This window comes from Cyprinus carpio, chromosome A8, assembly GCF_018340385.1.
Source record: "Cyprinus carpio isolate SPL01 chromosome A8, ASM1834038v1, whole genome shotgun sequence".
NCBI classification, from domain to species: Eukaryota; Metazoa; Chordata; class Actinopteri; order Cypriniformes; family Cyprinidae; genus Cyprinus; species Cyprinus carpio.
The window spans coordinates 1,966,578-1,993,861 of NC_056579.1; the positions used below are offsets into that span (position 1 = coordinate 1,966,578).

General features: G+C 34.8%; 1 protein-coding gene across 1 annotated transcript in view; it reads right to left on the reverse strand.

Moving 5' to 3' along the window:
- Nucleotides 1-27,284, reverse strand: part of LOC109094891 (E3 ubiquitin-protein ligase DTX1-like) — a 44,583-nt gene that overhangs the window by 8,015 nt on the left and 9,284 nt on the right. The window contains exons 3-9 of the mRNA XM_042763006.1: nucleotides 24,658-24,769; nucleotides 8,741-8,828; nucleotides 7,257-7,315; nucleotides 5,918-6,082; nucleotides 3,270-3,331; nucleotides 2,984-3,142; nucleotides 305-466 (exon numbers count right to left, since the gene is read on the reverse strand). Of these exons, the coding sequence (XP_042618940.1) occupies nucleotides 305-466; nucleotides 2,984-3,142; nucleotides 3,270-3,331; nucleotides 5,918-6,082; nucleotides 7,257-7,315; nucleotides 8,741-8,828; nucleotides 24,658-24,769 (807 nt within the window). The remainder of the gene's footprint in view (nucleotides 1-304; nucleotides 467-2,983; nucleotides 3,143-3,269; nucleotides 3,332-5,917; nucleotides 6,083-7,256; nucleotides 7,316-8,740; nucleotides 8,829-24,657; nucleotides 24,770-27,284) is intronic.

Consider the following 27,284-nt stretch of genomic DNA (forward strand, 5'->3'; position numbering starts at 1 on the left):
TAAAACAATATATAAAATAAACAAAATAAAACAAAAATAAATTAAATAAAACCATTACTATACACCTTTGAACAGTTACATTATTTAATAGAATGTAAAAAAATACCAATCTCACAAACTACTACTGTATAAATATCAGCACCAAAAATATTTCTAATAAGAATCTTAAGCTTCAAAAATGTCATTTTCATATATATTCAGAAAGTTATTTCTAATAACTTCTAAAAAAAAAAAAAAAATAAAAAAAAAAAAAAAATACTTTATACTTATATTTATTTAGAATAATCTGTTTGATTTAATATACCTGTATCCCAGCGGGAATGTCATAGACGATGCGGATAGTCTTTGTATCGGAGTATCCAGGTAGAGAATGAGGAATCACGTGGTACTCCATCTTCCCAGGAGGCTGCGTGCCGGTTTTCTCCCCGTAGATGGCCTTACAGGTGGGACACTGCAGACTGCCGTCCTGAGAACAACATCAGACACATTATACACAAAAACAAGAACGAGAAAAAACACTGAGGAGAGCACGTGATGCAGCATTCAGAGCCATCAAAGACGTGCTGCACAATCGCACCAGTGTTTGTGTTCATGTTTCATGCTTTGATACATTTCATTAAAGATGAGCAAATAATGCAATAATGACACTTATTATTAAACTCTACTGTATCCACAGGTATATTTGTCATGCATGATTCATATATAATTTAGTTGTTTTTTCCCCCTTTAGCTCAAACATTACAGCATGGTGCTTGCAATGCCAAAGTCATGGGTTCAAATCCCAGTGAAAGCAAGAACTAATTAAAAAAATAATTACGCAATGCAATGAATGCAATGAAAGTTGCTTTGGATAAAAGCATCTGCCAAATGAATTAATGTAGATGTGTTTGGGACAGTTTGACCACATTCAACTTTGAGGCCCACTGGTTTCCATGCAATTCGGCAAAAATCAACCCTTTGAAAAACACTAAAGAATCAGGGAAAAACAGAAAACATTGATTGTAGCTTGTCAAAGATGAAAATATGAAATTTAAGGCTCAAAGTTAACTCGAAATTGAAGACTTGTCTTCTGAATCGTCCAAGTTAAAATCACAGTTTGTTTATCAAAAACTCTGACAAAAAATGTTTTTTGGATCTAAATTACTAGATTGTTGCAGCACTGAAAATAAGTGTTAGAGACACATTTCACAGCCTAAGCAAACATGCAAATGGCAAAACTGTGTTCACTGATGAGGATTTCTGAGCCCATGCAGTGATTTCCATTACAGAATCATGCCTGTTTGGTGAATTCGTGTTCTGCATTTAACCCATCCAAATGTTTAATAGGTACTGGAATTAAAAAGTGACGTGATATACAGGCAAGTATGGTGACCCATACTCAGAATTCGTGCCTTGCATTTAGCCCATCCAAAGTGCACACACACAGCAATGAACACACACACACCGTGAACACACACCCGGAGCAGTGGGCATCATTTATGCTGTGGAGCCCGGGGAGCAGTTGGGGGTTCAGTGCCTTGCTCAAGGGCACCTCAGTCGTGGTATTGCCGGCCCGAGACTTGAACCCACAACCTTAGGGTTAGGAGTCAAACTCACTAACCACTAGGCCACTACTCCCCCCTAATATTTAAATATTTATTTTATTGATCATTTTCACTCTCTGCTCCAAACATTTAATTCATTTATAGGTTTTCTTTGTAAAAATCCCTTTAACTAAAAAGTGGACTTTTTTAGCCCCCTTTTTAGTCCCCCAGGACTTTTTAGCCTTGTTCCCTGTGCACAGAGATCCTGGTGATATTATGCACTAGTTATGTCTGATTCTTGAACGAATAGTTCTTTTGAGCCTGTTATCAGGAAACTTTAGTTCTGGGGTTGATGATGCAAGATGCACAGCCTACATTTGCATAGGCCTACATTTTTATAAGAACATGGAAAAACCTGAAATGTACTATTTAATGTGCATGCAGATTATATTATTCTTTCTATATACTTTAGACATGCAGAACATATCTGCGTTTGTGCATCACTGTCTGCAACTTGTGCTGTAGGTGCGAAACATTTACTAAACTTATTCAAGATATAGGCTACTATATATGGTCTGAAACTATGACCACAGATATCAATTAAGTGAATGAAAGGCAATAATTAGCAATCCATTCACACAAATAACTTTACGTGAATGATATAACATGACACGGAGTTGTTTGGAAACAAATGCATGGTGACATCACTGTTTGATGAATTAAGGAAACGATTAATCGGTTTTCTGAACTGGTTCACTGAGCCAAACTGTCTGAAAGAACCAGTTTGCCAAATTGAACCTGACTTTGCATCACTATTACATACTTTAGATTAGAGCCTGACCGATATGTGGCCGATGCTGATACCGATATTAGGGAGTAAAAAAGTCTGATGACAAATCAAAACATGAAATTCCGCATTATACAGTAAATTCTGTTTTTTATGAATGGATTCCATCCACGTTTTCTGCATCGCGGAAATCATAGGGCCCTACGAATGTAGCAAATGAGTATGATAAGCTCATTGTGAGAGTAAAAGATGGGGACTTTATCATTAAAGTTTAATTTTAGTTAACTAAAATAACTCTGTAGAGCTTTGTTTTGGAAACCGATGTGGGTCAATTCCGCAACTCAACAGTACTACCCAGTTTTTTAACACAACAGGAGTGTTTAAAATCCCATTATTTTTCCCCTAAGAGACTTTTGAAACAGGCCATAACATGAGTTTTGAGACTTCATGTACTTCTATTATGTCATTTGCAATGCTTCATGGGGTGCATAGTTCGTTCAAATGCACAAATCCTTTTTTGCATAAGATATTTAAATGCCTTCTTGCAGCAAATAAAATGTTTCTGTTCATTGTGATGACTGATCTTGAATCTGGTTCGTTTGTTTAAAATCCTCCCTTACGTACAATAAAACAGACTGATATGATCACAGTCTTTGTGTTATTGTGTTCTGACCTTATTGCCGTTGCTGTACATGGCCACCAGACACAGAAGATGGTACATGTGGCCGCACTTTCCCAGTTTGCCGACCAGCTCGGGCTTGATGCCTTTGTAGCTCAGCACTCCCTCATATCCAGACGCGGTGGCCAGTGGCTCCATGCAGATGGTGCAGTCCTGACGGATATCAACAGTGAGTAACACTGACAGACATCTGCTGCCTCACTCATTAGCTCTGCTAGTAAACAACACAACGCTTGGCTGGTCACATGACGCTCATCAATCACATGTGTGCAGGAATCACCTCATCGGGAGCCGTTTTGATTTTCTCTGTGTAGCGCCGAACCACATCCTCTGGTTTTTTACCTGGAAAAAGAGACAAAACGAACACTGATTTAGATCCGAATCACACAGACAGTAATCTCTAGTCATGTATTCGTGTGGCACTTAATTTTAACATTTAAACTCTTCCTTAAATCATACTTAATGTATGCTTTTTTTTGTTGTTTAAATCATTCATACTTAGCTAACTTGCATGTTAAAAAATAAAATAAAACCATTTCTATACACATTTGTATAGAGTTAAGCTGTTTACTTAAATGTTAATGAAATAAAATAAAAATAAAGGAAAATAATTTCTATACATTTTCTTACAATTAAGCTGTTTCCTTGAATGTAAATAAAATAAAACAAAATAAAATAATACAATAAAAAATAAAACCTTTTCTATACACATTTGTAGAGTTAAGCTATTCCATTGAATGTTAATTTAATAAAAGAAAATACAAATAAAGGAAAATTATTTCTATTCACCTTTGTACAGAGTTAAGCTGTTTACTCGAATGTAAATAAAATAAAATAAATAAATAAAATACAACCATTTCTATTAGGGATGCACCGATCATGATTTTTCATGGCCGATTCTGATACCGATTTTTTACAAGCAAACTGGCCGATTCCGATTCCGATTCCGATACCGATTTCCAATTTTTTTTTCTTTAAGCAACAAACAAGAAAGAAGGAAAGTATACATAAACAAGATGTTTATTTGGTATTTAGTAGGCCAAACTGGCTTTTGGCTATTGAAAACAATAACCGTAACCATCTGAAATTAACGGCAGTGACTGCACAGTAAGTAGCCTACATTCAATACAAACATACATCAGACATCAGCATTCAGTATTTGTTTTAGTTTTTAAATTTGGTTTTAAATAAAAAAAAGTCTTTACCAAGTATGCTATATGAAGTATGTTATATAAATAAATTATTCCAAAATGTTCAAATCAAATAATGTTGGTGCGAATAAAACAAAGATGCAAAGTGTTTCATTCGGCCAAAAAAATAAATAAATAGGGTAATGATTCACATCTATATTTTTTTACTTGAGCCAATGAAAAATAAATAACTCTTGTCTCAAGTAAAAAAATATAGATGTGAATCATTACCCTAACATTTTTTAATTGGATGAATGAAACACTTTTTTTCAGTGTGCTACAGCAGGTGATTTTTTTAATCAAATTAATTCGATGTAATTTTAAGGTTAAATAAAAAATAATCATCCTATACAGAACTGACGTTTACTTATGGCTTTTCAAACTTGTTTGCAAGTTCTACTTTACAAAAAAAAAAAAAAGCATTTCAGTTTTGTCACAGTTTAATCCGTTTCGTTTCTTGTCCAACACGCGAGAAGTTGAGCTGAACATCCCTTCACTGTCTCCGCTTGTGCAGGGCGTGACAGGTACAGTACGCTCGCGCAGCTTCAGTGCGCACTGGAAAGGGGTTTTTATTTGTGCGCCATTACACCAACGTCTGTTCGCTTCCTGCTATCTGTGCCTCAGACATGTAACTCTGCACTTCCAGTGCTGAACGGCTGCCCGTGTCCTGCGCACAGATTCCGAAATACTTCCACACAAATGACATGACAGCGAATGATTACAATGTAGTCTGTGCACGCGGGCGCACTTCCGGAAAAATCGGCCGAAAAAAGACGAAAAACCGGCCGATTGCCTATCGCGTATTTTAAGCAAAAACCGTCCGGTTCCGATTTAAGGCCGGTTAACTGGTGCATCCCTAATTTCTATACACCTTTGTACAGTGTTTACTTGAATTTAAATACAATTAAATAAAATATAAAAAATAAAAATAAAATAAAATATACAAAAATAAAATAAAACCATTTCTATACACCTTTGTACAGAGTTAAGCTGTTTACTTGAATGTAAATAAAATAAACTGAAATATTCAAAAATAAAATAAAATGCAAAAAAAAAAAAAAAAAAACCATTTCTATACACCTTTGTTTAAAGTTAAGCTGTTTACTTGAATGTAAATTAAATACAATTAAATAAAAAAGAAAATACACAAAAAAATATATATAAATTTATATACACTTTTGTGCAGAATTACTCTGTTTACCTTGATGTAAGTAAAATAAAATAAAATGAGAGCAAGTTATACAGATACATGTCCCTGGTCAGGCTTTTACTAAGAAATTTAAGATTGCAGACAGAAGCTGGTTTGTTTATGAAGCTCCATATGACTGGGAAACAACATAAGACAAATCCCAGAATTTAAAGCTCTTCATTTTCTACATCACTACCATTAATGCTTTATTTGTAAATCCTTTTAACACTGAATGGTGAGTGTTTATTTTTCAGAGCGTCTTTATTCTCGTGACCTTTAGCGCATGAACACACACCTGCTGTCTGGACTTTCAATACACCATTGATTCCTGCTACTTGATTTGTGGAGGAACAGAGGCACAAAAACAAATCTATTAGTACAACGTTAAGCAGATCTATGATAACACGGTTCAGGTGTTGTAATTTTTTTTTTGAGTTGTCATTTTTAATTTGATTGGTTGATTGATTCAAAGTATGTTTTGTATGGATAGGTAAGAAATCAAACAGAGAATCAATCGTTAGACAAACACACTCACAAACAGACACTCACCTTTGCGGAGGTGCTTTTTCTTAGTCTTGCGCCGGATGCTGTTGATTCCTGGCACGGGTTTCAGGTCGCTCTTGCTGACTGGTGGCGGATGGAGGATCGGTTTAGGGGCCCGAGTCAAACACACGGGGAGCCCGGCGGCACACATGAGGATACCAGTCATTCCTGACAGAAAGACACAAACATGCTCATGCTGTCAAGGTCACGGGTTCGAGACCCAGGAAATGCATGAACTAATAAACTGTATACCTTGAATGCAATGCAAGTCACTTTGGATAAAAGCATCTCTGATAAAAGGTACTTGCTATATGTACATGTTAAAATAAAATAACTGCTGTATCTTTGTACACCGTTATGCTGTTTACTTGCACGTTAAAGTAAAACTAAATAAAACTATTTCTGTACTCCTTCATACAGAGTTTACAAGCATATTAAAATAAAATAAAATAATTTCTATACACCTATGTAAGAGTTACGCTGCTTACATGCATCTTAAAATAAAGCAAAACAAGTTTCTAGACACCTTTGCACAGAGTCAAGCTGTTTACTTGCAAAATAAAATTTATGGTAATTCTTAATCCTAAATTCTTAATTGATGTCTTTTTGTAAAAATCATTCACTGGTACATAGATTACTTGCATTTAAAATAAAATAAAATAAAATAAATTAAAAAAATAAAATAATAAAATTAAATAAAATACTGGATATACATCCTTTGAAGACAGTTATGCGTTTTACGTGCATGGTAAATAAAAACAACAATAAATAAAAAGATTCTATACACTTTTGTACAGAGTTTAAATTTTAAATTCTTAATCCTAATGCCTTTTTGTAAAAAATCATATCACTGGTACATAGATTACTTGCAATAAAATAAATAAATATAAATATAAAATAAAAAATTAAACTAACTTTTGTACAGAGTTAAAATTTGTTAATTCTTTATTCTAAATTCTTAATTTACATCTTATTATTAAAATCATTCGTTGGTACTTAGTTTACTTTCATGTTAAATTAAATATAATAATTGATATACATCTTTGTACACAGTTAAGCTGTTTACTTGCATGTTAAAATAAAACGAGGAAAACTATATCTGTACACTTTTTATAGAGTTAAACTTTAATTACAAAATAAAATGTGTTAATTCTTAATTATAAATTTTTATATATTTATATTTTGATTACAAAATAAAATGTGTTAATTCTTAATTATAAAAGTTTACTATAACTTAGTTTACTTGCATACTAAAATAATTAAAACATTTCTATAAACCTTTGTACAGAGTTAACACAAAAGAAATGTAATTTTTGTCATGCCAATAAAGTTGTTTTAGTTAATGCTAATGCAGGATGGAACGGTCCTGAACCAGTGAGATTCTTCACAGGAAGTGCAGGAACCCTAAATGACAGGAAACAGATATCAGACAGTCAATGATGCACATGAACTGAAACATTTACAGCTGATATTCTGCAAGACACTATCCAAATCTCTGGGGATGAGAGATGAATGTCCCAAAGCAGTCAATTGAGACTTTAATTCACCCTAAAAATCACAATCTTCCTTATCTGTTCATTCCAGTGGGACCGTCCAATCAAATTACTTATCTGACCAATCAGGATCCAGTGACAAACACTTCAGCCAGATCACACATGTAAACAAATCTGAAGATGTGAGAGCTAAAGTTACTTCAGCGGGTGGAAAAGAAGAGTCATTAAAGCTTATTAGACCACATGAGGAACAAAAACTAAATAAAGGACAGAAAATGAGACTCTTCATCCCTGAGGAGAGAAGATCAGCCTCTCCAGCATGTAAACATGCATTACTCTCAGGTCTGGAGAATCACATTGTTCACTTAAAAACCAATTAACTTGTATAAAATAACAAAAAAATTAAATATACTAAAATACTGAAATAAAAATGAATAAAAACTATATAGACATATTAAAAAAGTAATAAACATGACAAAAAACAACTTAAACAACTAAAATGTTAACTAAAATTAAAATTAACAAAATATATAATAAAAACTATAATGGTACTGTTACTGTACTGTATGTCAATGATACTTAAATAGCACTGCTAAGATGATACTGGTGGTTGTCAAGGTGTTGTTATGTGGTTGCTAGGTGCATTAGTATGCTAATTATTCATGATATATATATATTTTTAAATAAAACAATTTAATAAAACAAAAATTAATCATAATAAAGAAATAATAAAACAAATAAATAAGAATTAGAATAAAATTTGAAATAAATTAGAATAAATAAATAGAATGAATAATGAAGAATATATATCATACAAATAAAAAATCCACTAACAATAAAACAAATAATTAAACAATATAAAAAAAATCAAATCTAAAAATAAAATAATTATTTCATAAAATAAAATAATCATTCATAATTAATAAATAATAAAGCAAATCAATCAACCAACCAACCAATCAATCAATCAATCAATTAATCAATCAAGGAGACAGAATGCTAGAATAAAATAAAAAACATGCATAATAAATAATTTAACAAATAATAAATAAATATTTATAAATTTAAATTCAAAATAATTTCTAGACACCTTTCCACAGTTAATCTGTTTGCTTGCATGTTTAACTTAAAATAAAAACATTTCCATACACCTTCACACAGAGTTAGCTGTTTTTGCATGGAGTAATATATTGCATCTCACATCGATACGGATCAGGAAACGGTCGTGCTCGGCTCTTTTCATGTTTTATTTCTCATATTTCTCTTTCATACACCCAGCAAGTCAAAGCCCTGCTGCTGCTTGAGAGGTGAAAGTGACATGAGAGCGAGACCCTACCGTCTGTCCTCGTCTGAGTCTCCATCCGTCTCCATCATCTCTACTGCTCTCATTAAACACCAGACACACACAACACAAACTTCCTCTTCTGATCACACACACCAGCTGTGCCAGGAAGTCAAACAGGAAGTCAGAGTCAGTTTTAGAGATGATCTGAACTCTGTTAGTGTTCAGTGACTTTAGTCTCATGTTTACATGAATTTACTGAATGAAACAAACCAAAAACAAGATAGCATCTGCCTCACATACCCTTATGAAAAGTACCGTACCATGGTACAGTAAGGCATATATATATTATTACATACAGTTGTGCTCATAAGTTAACATACCCCTTAATTTTCACAAAATAAGAGGGATCATGAAAATTGCATGTTATTTTTTATTTAGCACTGTCTTGATGTCAACATGTTATGTTTTCTTCTTCAGCATCAGTAAATGTTTTCACCTTTTGTAATAGTTATGCACAAGTCCCTCAATTGTCCTCAGTTTGAAAAGATGGATCTAAAAATCATACAGTCGCTGCTGGAAAGCGGTCAAATATGCAGAAGATGCTGAAAAACCAAAGAATGTGCAGGAGCTGGAGGAGATTACTGAAGAACAGCAGGCAGTTTAACTGTTCATCAGGACAGTTCTCTATGGGTTCGTCAACCATAGTGAGGGAGTTTGAGTGTATTACTGAAGAACAGCAGGCAGAATCCTGTGATTTGCCTTATTTCAACATTAGGAAGTTAACCCTTCCTGTTCAGAGCAAGCCACCTAACTTCTTGTGTCCTAGGAGGCTATTGCAATAGCTCTTCCTGGTCGGCCTTCCTGCATGTACTATCATTAGCCTCTACAACTGATCCAAAATGCAGCAGCGAGGGTTGTCTTCATGGCATTCACAGGTGATCCCACTCACGTCCGTCTCACAGTTCAGTCTGCTGCCATCAGGGAGGACTGCGGAGTCTCCAGGCCATGGACGCAGCAGACTTGAAGGACAACGACCAGGCTGGTCCTGTAGCTGAACTCCTTATTCCGAACCTGCACCACCCTTACCCTCGATTCCCCCTCAACCACTGCAACTAAGCAATCCTGTCAGAGCAAGCCACCACAACTGTAATTATATGAGACATCGCACGAGCACTTGTGCAGCATTGGTCTACTGTTCTCACCGCCACCTCATATCGGGCATGGACTCATCAGTGTTAAATAATGTCACTTGTCACTTGTCACTCAGACTTAATATATTTTTAATAAGTGGGCACTAAATCTTTTACCTTAACTGCACTGTTGTTTCACTTCATTGATTTGCACTATATCTGTCATTTTACCTTGCGCTGCTTTATCTTTAAACGTTTTATTTACTTGTATTTTATATTATACTGATAAATCCCGTATTGTATAATTGCATTTTATATTTGATCTAGTTATTTTTTTGTAGTGGGGTTAATGTTGAATGTTATCTGTATGCACCGGAATGAGAGTAACGCGAAAAAACTGTATGTATGTACTGGGAACATGTGGAAATTGACATTTTACACAGCCCATGTTAAATCCTCTCCTCATCAGGTTACACTGGCTACCAGTAGCCGCTCGCATCAAATTCAAGGTACTGATGCTTGCCTACAAAACGACCACTGGCACGGCGCCAACCTACCTAAACTCACTAGTTCAATCTTATGCACCCTCCAGAAGTTTGCGCTCTGTTTTTCGAACAGCTGAGTCTTTACTCATTTTCAAAAAACATCTAAAGACTCATCTTTTTCGCCTGCACTTAACCAACTAATACTAGTACTTACCTTTTTTCTTTTCTATCATATTCCCAAAAAAAAAAAAAAAAAAAAACCCTGGCTACGTGTTCTGTACTAGACTAACTGAGACTTGTCATAGCACTTGTATACCGTTGTTGCTCTCGTTGATCTGATTGTTTCTACTGTTCTCATTTGTAAGTCGCTTTGGATAAAAGCGTCTGCTAAATGATTAAATGTAAATGTAAATGTAATGTAAATGTTCAGGACAAACAAGGGACTCATGAACAACTATCACAAAAAATAAAAACATCCAGGAAATGACACACAGTATTAAGATTCAAGGGTATGTAAACTTTTGAACGGGGTAATTTTAACAAATTCAGCTATATCTTGTGGAGTATATATAAACATCTGTTATCAGAATCAGAATCAGAATCAGAAAGAGCTTTATTGCCAAGTATGCTTGCACATACATGGAATTTGTTTTAGTGACATAAGCTCCCAGTACAGAGAGACAACAACACACAGACAAAAAAATAAAAAAATGCAAATAAATAAATTGTATAAACAGTTGTGCTATAGATAATAATGGAATAGAATTGAGTACGATGCAGGGATGTACCAGGATGGAGGGGTAACAAATAAATATAAGGATATTGCACATTGTGGGGAACATTTAACTGTTCATGAGGTAGATTGCCTGGGGGAAGAAACTGTTCTTGTGCCTGGCTGTCCTGGTATTTACGGCTCTGAAGCGCCGGCCAGATGGCAAAAGTTCAAAGATGGGGTAACTTGGATGTGAGGGATCCAGAGTGATATTCTGAGCCCTCTTCCTCACTCTGGATGTATACAGTTCTTGAGGGGTGGGCAGGGGAGCACCAATAATCCTTTCAGCAGTCCGAACCGTTCTCTGTAGTCTTCTGATGTCTGATTGTGTAGCTGAACCAAAAACAGACAGTTAATGAAGTGCATAGGACAGACTCAATGGTGGCTGAGTAGAACTGTTTCAGCAGCTCCTGTGGCAGGTTAAACTTCCTCAGCTGGCGAAGGAAGTACAACCTTTTTGGGGCCTTTTTAACAATGGAATCAATGTGATTGTACCAGTTCAGGTCCTGAGAGATGGTGGTTCCCAGGAATCTGAATGACTCCACTGCAGCCACAGTGCTGTCTATGATGGTGAGTGGGGGAAGTGCAGGGGGGTTTCTCCTGAAGTCCACTATCATCTCCATTGTTTTGAGAGTGTTCAGCTCCAGGTTGTTAAGACTGCACCAGACAGCCAGCTGCTCAGACCTCTTGTCTGTAAGCAGACTCGTCACCGTCCTGGATGAGACCGATGACTGTAGTGTCATCTGCAAACTTCAGGAGCTTGTCTTTTGAGGTGCAGTCGTTGGTGTACAGGGAGAAGAGCAGTGGGGAGAGAACGCATCCCTGAGGGGCACCAGTGTTGGTGGACGGCTGTTTGACATGAATTTCCCCAGTCTCACTCGCTGTTGCCTATCTGTCAGAAAGCTGGTGATCCACTGACAGATAGATCTAGGAACAGAGAGCTGGGTCAGTTTGGTCTGGAGGGCTGTTGGGATGATGGTGTTGAAAGCCGAACTAAAGACCACAAACAGGACCCTCACATAAGTCCCTGTTTTGTCCAGATGTTGCAGGACGAAGTGCAATCCCATGTTTACTGCATCATCCACAAACCTGTTCGCTCGATAAGCAAACTGCAGGTTGTCCAGTAAGAGTCCAGTGATGTCCTTCAGATAAGTTGTTGTTCTCTCGTTGGTCTGATTGCTTCTATTGTTCTCATTTGTAAATCACTTTGGATAAAAGCGTCTATTAAATGATTAAATGTAAATGTAATGTAAGCCAGAACCAGTTTTTCAAATGACTTCATGATGACAGACGTTAGAGCCACAGGTCTGTAGTCATTAAGTCCTGTTATCTTGGGTTTCATTTGGAACGGGGATGATGGTGGAGCGTTTGAAGCAGGAGGGCACTTCACACAACTCCAGAGATCTGTTGAAGATCTGTGAAAAGATGGGGGTAAGCTGGTCAGCACAGGTTTTCAGACAGGCTGGTGTAATGCCATCTGGGCCTGGTGCTTTTCTTCTTTTGTTCTTCCTGAAGACCTGGTGCACATCATCCTAACTGATTTGAAGTGCAGGAGGGCGGGGGGGGGCATTGCAGGAGGTGTAAATGGTTGTGTAGGGAGATCTTCAGAATGGGTGTGGGGGGTTTGGGGTCTTTTATAATATTAATTAAGGTTGTTTGAGGTTTGTTGATTTTTTTGTATTTGCATGGGTGAAGTGTGAAAGTGTGTTGATTAATTTTGAGTTATACTGGTCTCCCAACGTTTTCGTGTAGGTCTTTTTATCCACTCTAATCTCTTTGTTCAGTGTGTTCCTGGCCTGATTGTACAAGACTCTGTCCCCATTTCTGTAGGCATCCAAAGATGGCCTGATGAAGATGTCTGAGTTTTGCTGTAAACCATGGCTTATCATTGTTGAATGTTAAATAAGTCCCGGTAGGAAATGCATATATCCTCACAAAAACAATATAGTAGTCACAGTCTTCTGTGAGTTTCATCCCGATTGGTGGTATCGCTTCAAAACCTCCAAACAGTGAGGTTAAACACAGCTTGTAATCCGCTCTGTTTTATCTGGCCCAGGTTCTTCACAGATCTTACTACAGGTTTAGCAGATTTAGTTTTTTGCTTGTAGGTTGGTATAAGAGGAACCAGGGCCGTGTCAGATAGCCCCAAAGCTGCGTTGAACAGAGTGAATGCCTCTTTTTATTGTGTTGTGTACGTGATCCAATATATTACTGTGCTCCTGGTGGGACATGTAACATGCTGTCTGTATTTTGGCATTTCACTTGAGAGACTGGCTTTAAATTAAAGTCCCCAGAACAATTACAACAGATTCCCAGGTGTTGGATTGTTCTGTCTCTGTGATCTGGTCAGCGAGTTTCTGCGAAAGCCAGGCTTACGTGCAATTGGCGGAGGAATGTAAACACTCACCAGAATGAACGAGTGAAACTCCTGCGGCGAATAGAACGGCTTGCAGTTAACAAAGAGCACTTCTAGATCTGAACAGCACATCTTCTTTAACACAGTTATATCTGTACACCACCGTTCATTGATGTAAAAGCATGTCCTGCCCGCCGTCACGATTTCCTGTTGATTCTGCGTCGCGATCTGCTCTAAACAGCTTAAAGTCCGGGCAGATGGGCTCAGATGGAGCGCGCTGTCTGGAATGGCGTTATTCAGCCAGGTTTCCATGAAACACAGAGCAGCAGAGTGTGAGAAATCCTTATTTGTCCGAGAGAGCAGAAGGAGTTTGTCTGTTTTGTTGGGTAAGGATTTTATTTGAGAGTTGGGTAGAGTTATGTGAAATAGCTTATTCAAGACAGTACTAAATAAAAAATAACAAAAATAGCATCAAATATGCTATTTTTATGATCCCTCTATTATTACATTATTAAATTAACTGTAAATAAAATAAAAATAAAATAAAATAGTAAAATAAAAATTCCAATTATTTAAAATTTTAAATTAAATTAAATTAAATTAAATTATTCTACTTAACTGGCCTATAGGTTATAGTGAATAACGAAGATGTTTGAAATGCACATCTGATTTATGGAATTATTACATTATTCAATTAATTGAACATTTGCTGCTCTACACATCATAATGATTTATTGTTGTCATTATTGATGAGACATGAAACACATTTAATTTGAAACATAAAATAAATGCACTGATAGATCACTGACAAAATGTAAATAATTTAACCTCAAAACTGTTCAGATGGAATTAATCTCACAAATGTTAATGTTCAGCCGAAAAAGTGAAAGATTAATGAGATGCATAACCATTGAATAAATGAGCTGAAGTGTGCTTCAATGACATCTAAAGTAAGCTGAACTATGGGAATTTGGTGGAAACTACAGATAGTGTTGGCATAGTAAGTTTGTGTAGGAGGTCTGTCTCTGCCTGTTTGGGGCATCAGGATCTGTCAGACTCTGCCCTCTAGTGGGTGGTGCTAAAATCACTGCCGTAACCTAATCAGACTTAATAGAGCAAACAAACTAGTTCTGTATTTACTGTATTGCATGAGCAGTAAAGATCTGCTTTTGTCGGTGTGTGAGTGTAGATCAGTGTGTGAGTGAACTATCCGAAGGAATAAAATAGAATTGGATTTAATTTAATTTTAGATTAAATTCAAATTTACAAAATAAAATATAAACAAAAACAGAATAACAATTAAAAAATATATATATCATATATTACATTTACATTTAACATTTTGAGTCATTTAGCAGGCAGCTTTTATCCAAGCTCGCGTACAAATATATTATCTCATATTATAATATATATATATATATATATATATCTATATATATATATATATATATATATATATATAAAAATTAGAACAGCTGTAGTGAGTATCTCTCACAGACTCGGTGGTTTTCATATCAATACAATGACATTTTCTACTCCCTACCACATTTATAATGAGTTTCAGCAAACAGTTGACATGAGTTTCAGCAAACAGTTGACATATATTATTAAATATATATATATATATATATTATATATATATATATATATATATATATATAATATAATATAATATATATTTGTACGTCGCTTTGGATAAAAGCGTCTGCTAAATGACTAAAATGTAAAATGTAAATGTAATATATATATATATTTTTTTTAATTGTTATTCTGTTTTTGTTTATATTTTATTTTGTATTTTGTATTTTATTTTGAATTTAATTTAATCTAATTTTATTTTATTTGCGGTTCTATTTTATTCCTTCGGATAGTTCACTCACACACTGATAAAGCAGATCTTTACTGCTCATGCAATACAGTAAATACAGAACTAGTTTGTTTGCTCTATTAAGTCTGATTAGGTTACGTGTGATTTTAGCACCACCACTAGAGGGCAGAGTCTGACAGATCCTGATGCCCCAAACAGGCAGAGACAGACCTCCTACACAAACTTACTATGCAACACTATCTGTAGTTTCCACCAAATTCCCATAGTTCAGTTTACTGTAGATGTCGCTGAAGCACACTTCAGCTCATTTATTCAATGGTTATGCTCTCATTAATCTTCACTTTTGACCTCCTACGAACATTAACATTTGTGAGATAATTCCATCTGAACAGTTTTGAGGTTAAATTATTTACATTTTTGTCAGTGATCTATCAGTGCATTTATTTTATGTTCAAATTAAATGTTTTTCATGTCTGTTCATTTAATGTGGACAGTGTAATTTCATTTTGATGTGTAGAGCAGCAAATGTTTCAATTAATTGAATAATGTAATAATTCCATAAATCAGATGAAGTGCATTTCAAAAACATCTTCGTTATTCACTATAACCTATAGGCCAGTTAAGTAGAATAATTTAATTTAATTTAATTTAATTTAAAATTTTAAATAATTGAATTTTATTTTACTATTTTATTTTATTTTATTTTATTTTACAGTTAATTTAATAATTGTAATAATAGAGGGATCATAAAAATAGCATATTTCGTATTTTGTTATTTTTTATTTAGTACTGTCTTGAATAAGCTATTTCACATAACTCTACCCAACTCTCTATGCTATTTCACATAACATCTCTACCCAACAAAACAGACAAACTCCTTCTGCTCTCTCGGACAAATAAGGATTTCTCACACTCTGCTGCTCTGTGTTTCATGGAAACCTGGCTGAATAACGCCATTCCAGACAGCGCGCTCCATCTGCCGGACTTTAAGCTGTTTAGAGCAGATCGCGACGCAGAATCAACAGGGAAATCGCACGGCGGCAGGACATGCTTTTACATCAATGAACGGTGGTGTACAGATATAACTGTGTTAAAGAAGATGTGCTGTTCAGATCTAGAAGTGCTCTTTGTTAACTGCAAGCCGTTCTATTCGCCGCAGGAGTTTCACTCGTTCATTCTGGTGAGTGTTTACATTCCTCCGCCAATTGCACGTAAGCCTGGCTTTACAGAAACTCGCTGACCAGATCACAGAGACAGAACAACAACACCTGGAATCTGTTTTAATTGTTCTTGGGGACTTTAATAAAGCCAGTCTCTCCCGTGAACTGCCAAAATACAGACAGCATGTTACATGTCCCACAAGAGACAGTAATATATTGGATCACTGTTACACCACAATAAAAGATGCATATCACTCTGTTCCACAAGCAGCTTTGGGGCTCTCTGATCACGGCCTGGTTCATCTTATACCAACCTACAAGCAAAAACTTAAATCTGCTAAACCTGTAGTAAAGACTGTGAAGAGATGGGCCAGCTAAACAGAGCAGGATTTACAAGCTTGTTTTTACCTCACTGTTTGGAGTGTTTTTGAAGCTGCTACCACCAATCTGGATGAACTCACAAAGACTGTGACATACTATATTAGTTTTTGTGAGGATATATGCATTCCTACCAGGACTTATTTAACATTCAACAATGATAAGCCATGGTTTACAGCAAAACTCAGACATCTTCGTCAGGCCAAAGAGGTGCCTACAGAAATGGGGACAGAGTCGTGTACATTTAGGCCAGGAACACACTGAACAAATAGATTATAGTGGCTAAAAGGACCTACGCCAAAAAGCTGTAAGACCAGTTTACTTCCAACGACTCAACTTCAGTATGGAAAGGACTGAGAGCCACCACAAACTACAAGACACCATCCCTCTGCACTGAGGCTAATCAACGACTTGCTAACGACCTGAATGAGTTTTATTGTAGATTTGAAACCCCCCACACCCATTCTGGTCATCTCTCTACACAACCGTTAATACCGCCTGCAATCCCCCTCTCCACACCTCCAGCACTTCAAATCAGTGAGGATGATGTGCGCCAGTTCTTCAGGAAGAACAAAAGAGAAAAAAAAACCAGGCCCAGATGCCGTTACACCAGCCTGTCTGAAAACCTGTGCTGACCAGCTGGCCCCCATCTTTTCACATATCTTCAACAGATCTCTGGAGTTGTGTGAAGTGCCGTCCTGCCTCAAACGCTCCACCATCATCCCCGTTCCAAAGAAACCCAAGATAACAGGATTTAACGACTACAGACCTGTGGCTCTAACATCTGTTGTCATGAAGTCGTTTGAAAAACTGGTTCTGGCTTATCTGAAGGACATCACTGGACCCTTACTGGACCCCCTGCAGTTTGCCTTTATGAGCAAACAGGTCCGTGGATGATGCAGTAAACATGGGATTGCACTTCATCCTGCAACATCTGGACAAAACAAGGACTTATGTGAGGATCCTGTTTGCATACTTTAGTTCGGCTTTTAACGCCATCATCCCAATAGCCCTCGAGACCAAACTGACCCAGCTCTCTGTTCCTAGCTCTATCTGTCAGTGGATCACCAGCTTTCTGACAGGTAGGCAACAGCTAGTGAGACTGGGGAAATTCATGTCCAACAGCTGCACCACCAACACTGGTGCCCCTCAGGGATGTGTTCTCTCCCCACTGCTCTTCTCCCTCTACACCAACGACTGCACCTCTAAAGACCCCTCTGTCAAGCTCCTGAATTTTGCAGACAACACTACGGTCATCGGTCTCATCCAGGACAGTGACGTGTCTGCTTACAGACAAGAGATTGAGCAGCTGGCTGTCTGGTGCAGTCTTAACAACCTGGAGCTGAACACTCTCAAAACAGTGGAGATTATAGTGGACTTCAGGAGAAACCCCCCTGCACTCCCCCCACTCACCATCATAGACAGAACTGTGGCTGCAGTGGAAGGTGAAGTTTCATACGCTTGTTCTCTACAGCATGAAAATTTTCTACACAAACAATGTGTTTGTATGACTAAAGATCAATGCATTATAAGCTCTTCATGCAGTTTTCCATGTGAGATTACTAGAGTACAGTACATTCTGAACAAACTCGTCAAAACATTAACTCTGACAAATAAACAGGATGGAAATAAAGAGTTAATATTAGTTGTGATAAATTGTAAAATTATTTTCATAATTTTATTAAACAGTATCACTGAATTTATCAAATGTACTGCTAACAATATACCTGGAAGGAAAAAGAGAAATAGGAGTCTGTCACCTAAAAATACTTTGATTACCTGTAAATTAAAGCAATGTTTTTAAGAAAACAGATGCAGTTTGAAGCATTTCAGTTAGAGAGAGAGATAAATATTCAGGTGCTGGTCATATAATTAGAATATCATCAAAAAGTTGATTTATTTCACTAATTCCATTCAGAAAGTGAAACTTGTACATTATATTTTATTGAGTTACACACAAGTTTGAGATATATTTCAATGTTTATTTCTTTTAATTTTGATGATTATAACTGACAACTAAGGAAAATTCCAAATTCAGTATCTCAGAAAAATTAGGAGTATAAATCAGAAAATTAGAGTATAACTTAAGACCAATACAAAGAAATGATTTTTAGAAATTTTGGAAATGAAAAGAGTTTAATAATTAGTTGGGGTTAATTTTTAGTTGGTTATTGTTTTGCCTTAATTACTGCAGCAATGCATCAGTCGTCTGTGGCACTGCTCTGGTGTTATGAGAGCCCAGGTTGCTATGATAGTGGCCTTCAGCTCTTCTGCATTCTTGGGTCTGGCATATTGCATCTTCCTCTTCACAATACCCAATAGATTTTCTATGGGGTTAAGGTCAGACGAGTTTGCTGGCCAATTAAAAACAGGGATACCATGGTCCTTAAACCAGGTACTGGTAGCTTTGGCACTGTGTGCAGTTGCCAAGTACTGTTGGAAAATGAAATCTGCATCTCCAGAAAGTTGGTCAGCAGCAGGAAGCATGAAGTGCTCTAAAACTTCCTGGTATACGGCTGCGTTGACCTTGGACCTCAGAAAACACAGTGGACCAACACCAGCGGATGATATGGCACCGCAAACCATCACTGACTGTGGAAACTTTACACTGGACCTCAAGCAACGTGGATGTGCCTCTCCTCTCTTCCTCCAGACTCTGGGACCCTGATATCCAAAGGAAATGCAAAATTTATTTTCATCAGAGCACATAACTTTGGACCACTCAGCAGCAGTCCAGTCCTTTTTGAAGCGAGACGCTTCTGATGCTGTCTGTTGTTAAAGAGTGGCTTGACACAAGGAATGCGACAGCTGAAACCCACGTCTTGCATACGTCTGTGCATAGTGGTTCTTGAAGCACTGACTCCAGCTGCAGTCCACTCTTTGTGAACCTCCCCCACATCTTTTCCTTCCCTTCGCCTCTCTATTAATGTGCTTGGACTCAGAGCTCTGTGAACAGCCAGACTCTTTTGCAATGACCTTTTGTGTCTTGCCCTCCTTGTGTAAGGTGTCAATGGTCGTCTTTTGGACAACTGTCAATTCAGCAGTCTTCTCCATGATTGTGTAGCCTACAGAACTAGACTGAGAGACCATTTAAAGGCTTTGCAGGTGTTTTGAGTTAATGAGCTGATTAGAGTGTGGCACCAGATGTCTTTAATATTGAACCTTTTCACAATATTTTAATTTTCTGAGATACTGAATTTGGGATTTTCCTTAGTTGTCAGTTATAAACATCAAAATGAAAATAAATAAACATTTGAAATATATCAGTCTCTGTGTAATGAATGAATATAATATACAAGTTTCACTTTTTGAATGGAATTAGTGAAATAAATCAACTTTTTGATGATATTCTAATTATATGACCAGCACCTGTATAAGATTATTTCTCAAAAATATATTTCTTAAAAAAAAACTGAGTAAAATTATTTAAAGTAAATCTTCAAAAAAAATGTGTTTATTATTTATTGTCTTATATATTAACCCATAAATAAATTATGTTTAAGCATTTCATTTATAGAGAAAAAAATATGAGAATATTTATTGAAATTATTATTTATTCTTTAAAAATGACAGAAATGAACGTCCGGTCGAATCAAAATAGTAAACTGATTTAAAATCCACCTATCCATTGTGATACTGTGATAAAAGTATCTTTATTCTGTCTTATAAATTAACCCATTATTGGATTCTGCATTTTAATAAGAGAGAAATATTAGAATAAACACATATAAAACTAAAACAGGACGTTCTGTTCTCAGACTTCCACTGAGACTTGAACACAGAGTTAAGGAAAACACACACACACACACACACACACACACACACACACACACACACACACACACTCACACTCACACACACACACACACACACACACAGAGTTTTTCCATGCCCTTCCTGTATGCGCTGGTCACATCCTGCCGGATCCTCCGATGATTTTCTCCTTATCTGTCCTCTTCCCTGAACCCGAACCTCACACTTTCCCTCACACTGGTTTCCACTCTCTCCTCCTGTCAGTCTGTCTGGACCGCAGGACGTTTTCTCTCATGATATCAGACTTTTGACGAACAAAATGAAGTCTAGAATAATGCGCAGCTTATTCTGGTTAAGAACTGCTCACTTAGAAAGAGGCCATCTGATGGAATATATATACAGGGGCATCTCAAATCCTAAATTAGAATGTCATGGAAAAAGTTCATTTTATTTTCAGTAATTCAACTCAAATTGTGAAACCTGTGTATTAAATAAATTCAGTGCACACACGACTGAAGTAAGTTTAAGTCTTTGGTGCTTTTAATTGTGATGATTTTGGCTCACATTTATCAGAAACCCACCAATTCACCATCTCAACAAATTAGAATATGGTGACATGCCAATCAGCTAATCAACTCAAAACACCTGCAAAGGTTTCCTGAGCCTTCAAAATGCTCTCTCAGTTAGACTGCATTTATTTGATCAAAAATACAGAAAAAAACAGTAATCTTGCAAAATGTTTTTACAATGTAAAATAATGGTTTCTATTTTAATATCCTTTAAAATATAATTTATTTCTGTGATGGAAAGCTGAATTTCCATCAGCCATTACTCCAGTCTTCAGTGTCACATGATCTTCAGAAATCGTTCTAATATTCTGATTTATTATTAGAATTATCAATAGTTGTGCTGCCAAATATTTTTTGGGAAACTGTGATTCTTTATTTAGGATTCTTTGATGAATAAAAAGTTTAAACAAGAACAGCATTTATTCAATATATAAATCTTTACTAACACATATAAAATAGTTGCTATCACTTCTTATAAAATTTAATACATCCTTGCTGAATGAAAGTTTTAATTTCTTTCAAAAAAGAAAGAAAAAAAAATTTACTGACCCCAAACTTTTGAACGGTAGTGTATATTGTTAGAAAATATTTCTATTCATCAAAGAATCCTGAAGAAAAGTATCACAGGCTCCATAAAAAAATTAAGCAGCACAACCGTTTCCAGCGCTGATAATAAATCAGCATATTATAATGATTTCTGAAGATCATGTGACACTGAAAACTGGAGTAATGATGCTGAAAATACAGCTGCGCATCACAGAAATAAATTACAGTTTAATGTACATTAAAAAATACAAAAACATTATATTTACATCGTAATAATATTTCACAATATTACATTTTCCTGTATTTTTTTGATCAAATAAATGCAGCCTTGATGCACAAAAGAAACTCCTGTAAGAAAAATAAATAAATAAATAAAATTTTATATAAATATAATTTGACCGTGAAGAATATAAAATATAAAAAATCATAAAAATATATGTATATATATATATATATATATATATATATATATCTATATATAGATATATGAATGTATGAGGTAGGCAAATCAAATTTTTTAAGGATGTTCTAAAAGTCATGTAAATTACTAAAATCGTAAAGTGGGTCATGGCCATTTTTAAACATTTTTGTATAGTTTATACATATATACATTTTTATATATATTTTATATTTATGCTAAGCTCTAAAATATTTTTATTGGGTAAAATTCAGAGTAAAAAAAAAAATATATATATATATATATATAAAGGTCACAGAGTGCCTTCGATATTATTGCAACATTATCCTCAAATACAATAATAATTAAATGAAATAAATAATATTATAAGAAACAATAAAATATTTATACAATAATTATATAATATAATTATACTATAGATATATCTATATATATATATATATATATATAATATATACTATATATATATATATATTAGTGTGCTGTCAAATGATTAATTGCTCCAAAATAAATGTTTTGTTTTACATTATATATTTATGAGTACTGTGCTATATTTATGTATACATAAATACACACACAATGATGTAAATTTATATATATATTATATATATATATATATATATATATTATATATATATTAATATTAGAATCATATCACTATATATATTATAATCTTTACAAAGTCACAGGGACTTTGAATATTGTGTGAACAAAGGTGGGCCTTCAAGTATCCGAGTACAGATACAGATACGAAAAAGTCACCATTTCAACAGATACAGACAGTGGCTTCACTGACCCTGTGATGCTGCTAGTTAGCAGAGAGTTACTGCAGAGCTTTCAGCTAGCTGCAACAGAAAAAGACTTAAAGGACTCGAGCTGTAAGCCATAAGAGCAGAAAACACACACAGGCGCATCACGACTGTCTGTGCCAAAGGAAGCTGGTACAACAAAGTGTCCGCTGCCCCTGTGAACGCCCAGCATGTGAGCGTCAGCGCCTGTTATGTCCACTTCAGTAAACACCACACACACATACATACACACACACTGTATGAAGTGTAACACACAGTAAACTCAGAGGTACAGTAGATGCTTTGCAGTGATGCACCATATTTCAGATACAGACCACTGTATTCCCTGCAAGAGCAAAACCAAAATGGCAAATTATCACACAGATGCTCATGCACTGTATTCAGTGGAAAACCCTCGTCATAAACCAGACATTTCCGACACCTCCACTTTTCTCACACATTATCTGTGGGGGGGCGGAGCCGGGGGAGCCATCCAATCAACTATTTATGGAGGAAGCTTGTAATTTTAGATGCCTTCAAAACATGTCAGAACGAGACTTTTATTTAAGATGAGTGCTGAATTGGAAGCATGTCAAAGAATTATTGTGAATCCGAGGTAGTTATCTTATAATGTTGCTAAAACTAAACCCGTAATAAACACATTGAAACAAAAGAAACAAAAATAAAATTAAAAAAACTATATTTTATTTCAACTAGTTGCCACAGAAACAATTTTCATAAATTAAGAAGTACAAAAAAAATTAAAAACTGAAATAAACACAGGTAAAACTATATATGGAACAATAACTAATAAATATGACAAAATTACTAAAGTTTCTAAACAGAAGTGTTAGTAAGTTTTTAGTAGAAGACGAAAACGAAAATAGCAAAAACACAAACTAATTAAAAAAAAAACTTTCTCAATACTAAAATCACACTGGGTGATATTAATCAAAGACTAAGAACAATCACTTGCCATTTTCTTTAAGAAATGTTTGTAAGAGAAAAAAAGAATAAATCCAGTTTTTCTAGTTGCTGTATTGCATAAAAAGAAACAATCTGACAAAGCAGTTTTTATATTTATTAGCATTAATATAATAAGTTGTAGTTATGTTAATAAAATGCATATATAATAAAATGGACTAAAACGAAACAGAATAGAAATATAATAAAAATGCAGTCTTTATAAAAATATTTTAAATTTACACCTTTTTATTTTATTTTTTCCATAATCATCCTTCATCTTTATTTTGTATTTTTATTCTTTTTTCATAATAAATTATAATACCATTATATAATAAATTCAGTTTTTTATGTAATATTTTTCATTTTCCTCGTTTTCTTTTTGATTTTAGTAAAAGTTTGGGGGTTTTGTCATTTATATTCATAAAAATAAAAATATAATAAAATTCAGTTTTTATTTTTATTTTTATTTTATTTTTATATTTTCCATTTTCATTTCATTTTATTTTGTATTTTTATTCATTTTTCATAATAAATTATAATACAAATATAATAGGTTCAGTTTTTATTTATATCGTTTTTTAATTGTTTCTTTTTTTGAATTTTAGTAAAAAGTTTGTGTTTTTGTCATTTTTAATTCTTTTTTTTTTTTTTTTTAAATGGTCTCGTTTTTATCCATTGTAATATCAGGTAAAGACTTTTTTGATGGTTTTTCAATTTTATTCAACTATAACTAATCCTGTTTCCAAACTTTGTGTCAGAAATGTAAAATAGTAAAGAACTAAAGGACGTGGCATGGTTCTTGCCTGATTGCAAATTCACCTTGAACTTGCAGTCCTTCTAAGAGCACATTTTGGCTGTCATTATTAATGACAAAAGTGGACACTGTGTCCGTACGCTTACTCCATTCTGGATCGGCCACAATGGGGAGCTGCTGCCAAAAAAGCATCTGGCTGTTATTATTTAATCTCACCAGTCAAAGACAAGACAAGTGCTGACCCAGACGAGAGAGAGGAGAGGTTGTCTTGACTCTTCCCCTACATAACCTTTACAGGTTAATTGTTTTTTAAAATGCTCAGTGTGCAAACTTTGCTCGCTGATATTACATACACAAAAGGTTGCAGTAATGAAACTGCCCTGAAAGTTCAACAACTCATCTGTAAGGACGGCTGTAGAAACACACAACATGACTCCTAAAAGTGCGGTTGCTGTTGTCTGATATTTAGATATTTAGTTTCTGGTGTGTTTCTGACTCAGTCAATGATGTGAGTTTGGGGGTGGGGCTATCTGTGTGCATGACGAATAGAAAATGAGGGAGGAGGAGCAACAAAAGGAAACCTGTTTGAAAACAATCATCATTTTTCACAATATGATTTAGCGGCTCTGACATAAACTAGTATTCAAAAGTTTAGGGTCAATTTAGGGGTAGTTTTAAGTCTCTTCTGTTCATCAATGCAGATTTTTTTTTGACCAAAAATTCTGTAAAAAAATAGAAATTTTATTAGAATGTAAAATAACTGTTTTCTATGTGAAAATATTGTAAACTGTAATTTATTTCTGTGATGCGCAGCTGAATTTTCAGCATCATTACTCCAGTCTTCAGTGTCACATGATCTTCAGAAATCATTCTAATATGCTGATTTACTGATTAAGAAAACAAAGAAACATTTCTGATTATCATCAATGATGAAAACAGTTGTGCTGCACAATATTTTTGTGGAAACTCTGATACCATTTTATTTTTTTATTTTTTAGAATAGAACAGCATTTATTTGAAATAGAAATCTTTTGTAACATTATAAATGCATTTACTCACTAGTCACTGTTCATCAATTTAATCTGTCCTTGATTAATAAAAGTATTAATTTCTCTAAAAACACCCCAAACTTTTGAACCCTTGTTTTGTTTTTTGGTTTTCTGGTATATTGATGTTTACTGTTTATATAGTCACACTCAAAAGTTTCATTCTCAGTAAGAATACACAGGTATGAGACTCTATTCACGTAAATGTCCTACAAACAAAACTTACACATCACAAACCTGTATCCAAAGAACACACACACACACAATCGTGACCACACACCACAAACATAAGCCTTTGAGAGTTCACACATCAGTTTCTCACGGTCAAAACAGATCTGTGAAAATCATGTTAAAATTTAAAATGTTTGTGTCTGCTGTTTGTCTCTGAGGTCACAGCCAAAGACACTCATACAAAACACCTGACCCCTGCACCACTAGAATCGACTAGAAACACGTACCGTCTGCTTTCTGGAAGAAAAACTATTTGACAGCAGCATGAAGGGCAAAAAGCAGCCAGATGCATAAAACAAACTTTATGACCAAGCAGCAGAAGCGTGTGAAAAGGGTGTTTTTTTTGCTGTGGTGTGATATAAAGATATTCTTATTTTATTATGTATGGATATAGCCTACTAACATCTGCCTTTCAGCCAATCAGATATCACATAGCCTAATTAATATTCATGACACACGAGTGGCTGGCCAACCAGGGACCACAGGCTATTATGACTGAGAGTTACACTATTAGTCACACTGATTTTCAATATGAAATATTTTGCTATGAAATATTAGTAAATTAGTTAATTTATCTCTGCCACCATTGACTGACGATCATAAAAGCGTTTCCATGACATCATGGTTTTTTCAGGTCAGTTTATAATGTTTTTCAGCAATATGAGTGCGAAAAATAATTATGCAAATAAGCAGCTATGTGACACCTGCTGCAGTAACAAACTCGTTATAAAGCAGAATGTTTATTTTTAGCAGCAAGAAAACTGATTCCTATTCAATATTCTAATATTTCAAATTCTTAATTTTCCATCCTACTTTCTTTTTTTGAAAAGTGTTTTCTAAGAACTGTTGATTATGATCAATATGTTCTCTTATTATGTGGGGAATAAGAAAGAGTCGCCAATCCAAAAATGCTGAAATTACTATTAAAATAATGACTTTAAAACTATTAAAATAATAATAAAGATGTAGAGAATGATAGGCACTAACTTAAAGTTAAAAGAAAGAATAAATAAATAGATTAAATTAAAAATTAATGAATAAATAAATACTAATAATAATACTAATAATAATAATAACCTGGTTTATAATTAATGCTATTAAAATAATGATAAAGATGTAAGACAGTAATATATATATATATATATATATATATTTTTTTTTTTTTTTTTAAGTAAATCAGTTTACTAATAATAATCATCATCATCATCATCATCATCATTATCAAAAATAATAATCAATAGGGATGTGGCGATAAATCGATTCGATTAAATTTTCCGAATGCATCGTGATTCTCTTTGCAATCGATTCTCAGCTTAATTCTTGGCTGAAAAATGTAGGTGGTTAAATGTTTTTACACCTTGGTTTTTATGCTTTTATGATGCACGATTAATATAAACAGCCCACTCTGAACACTC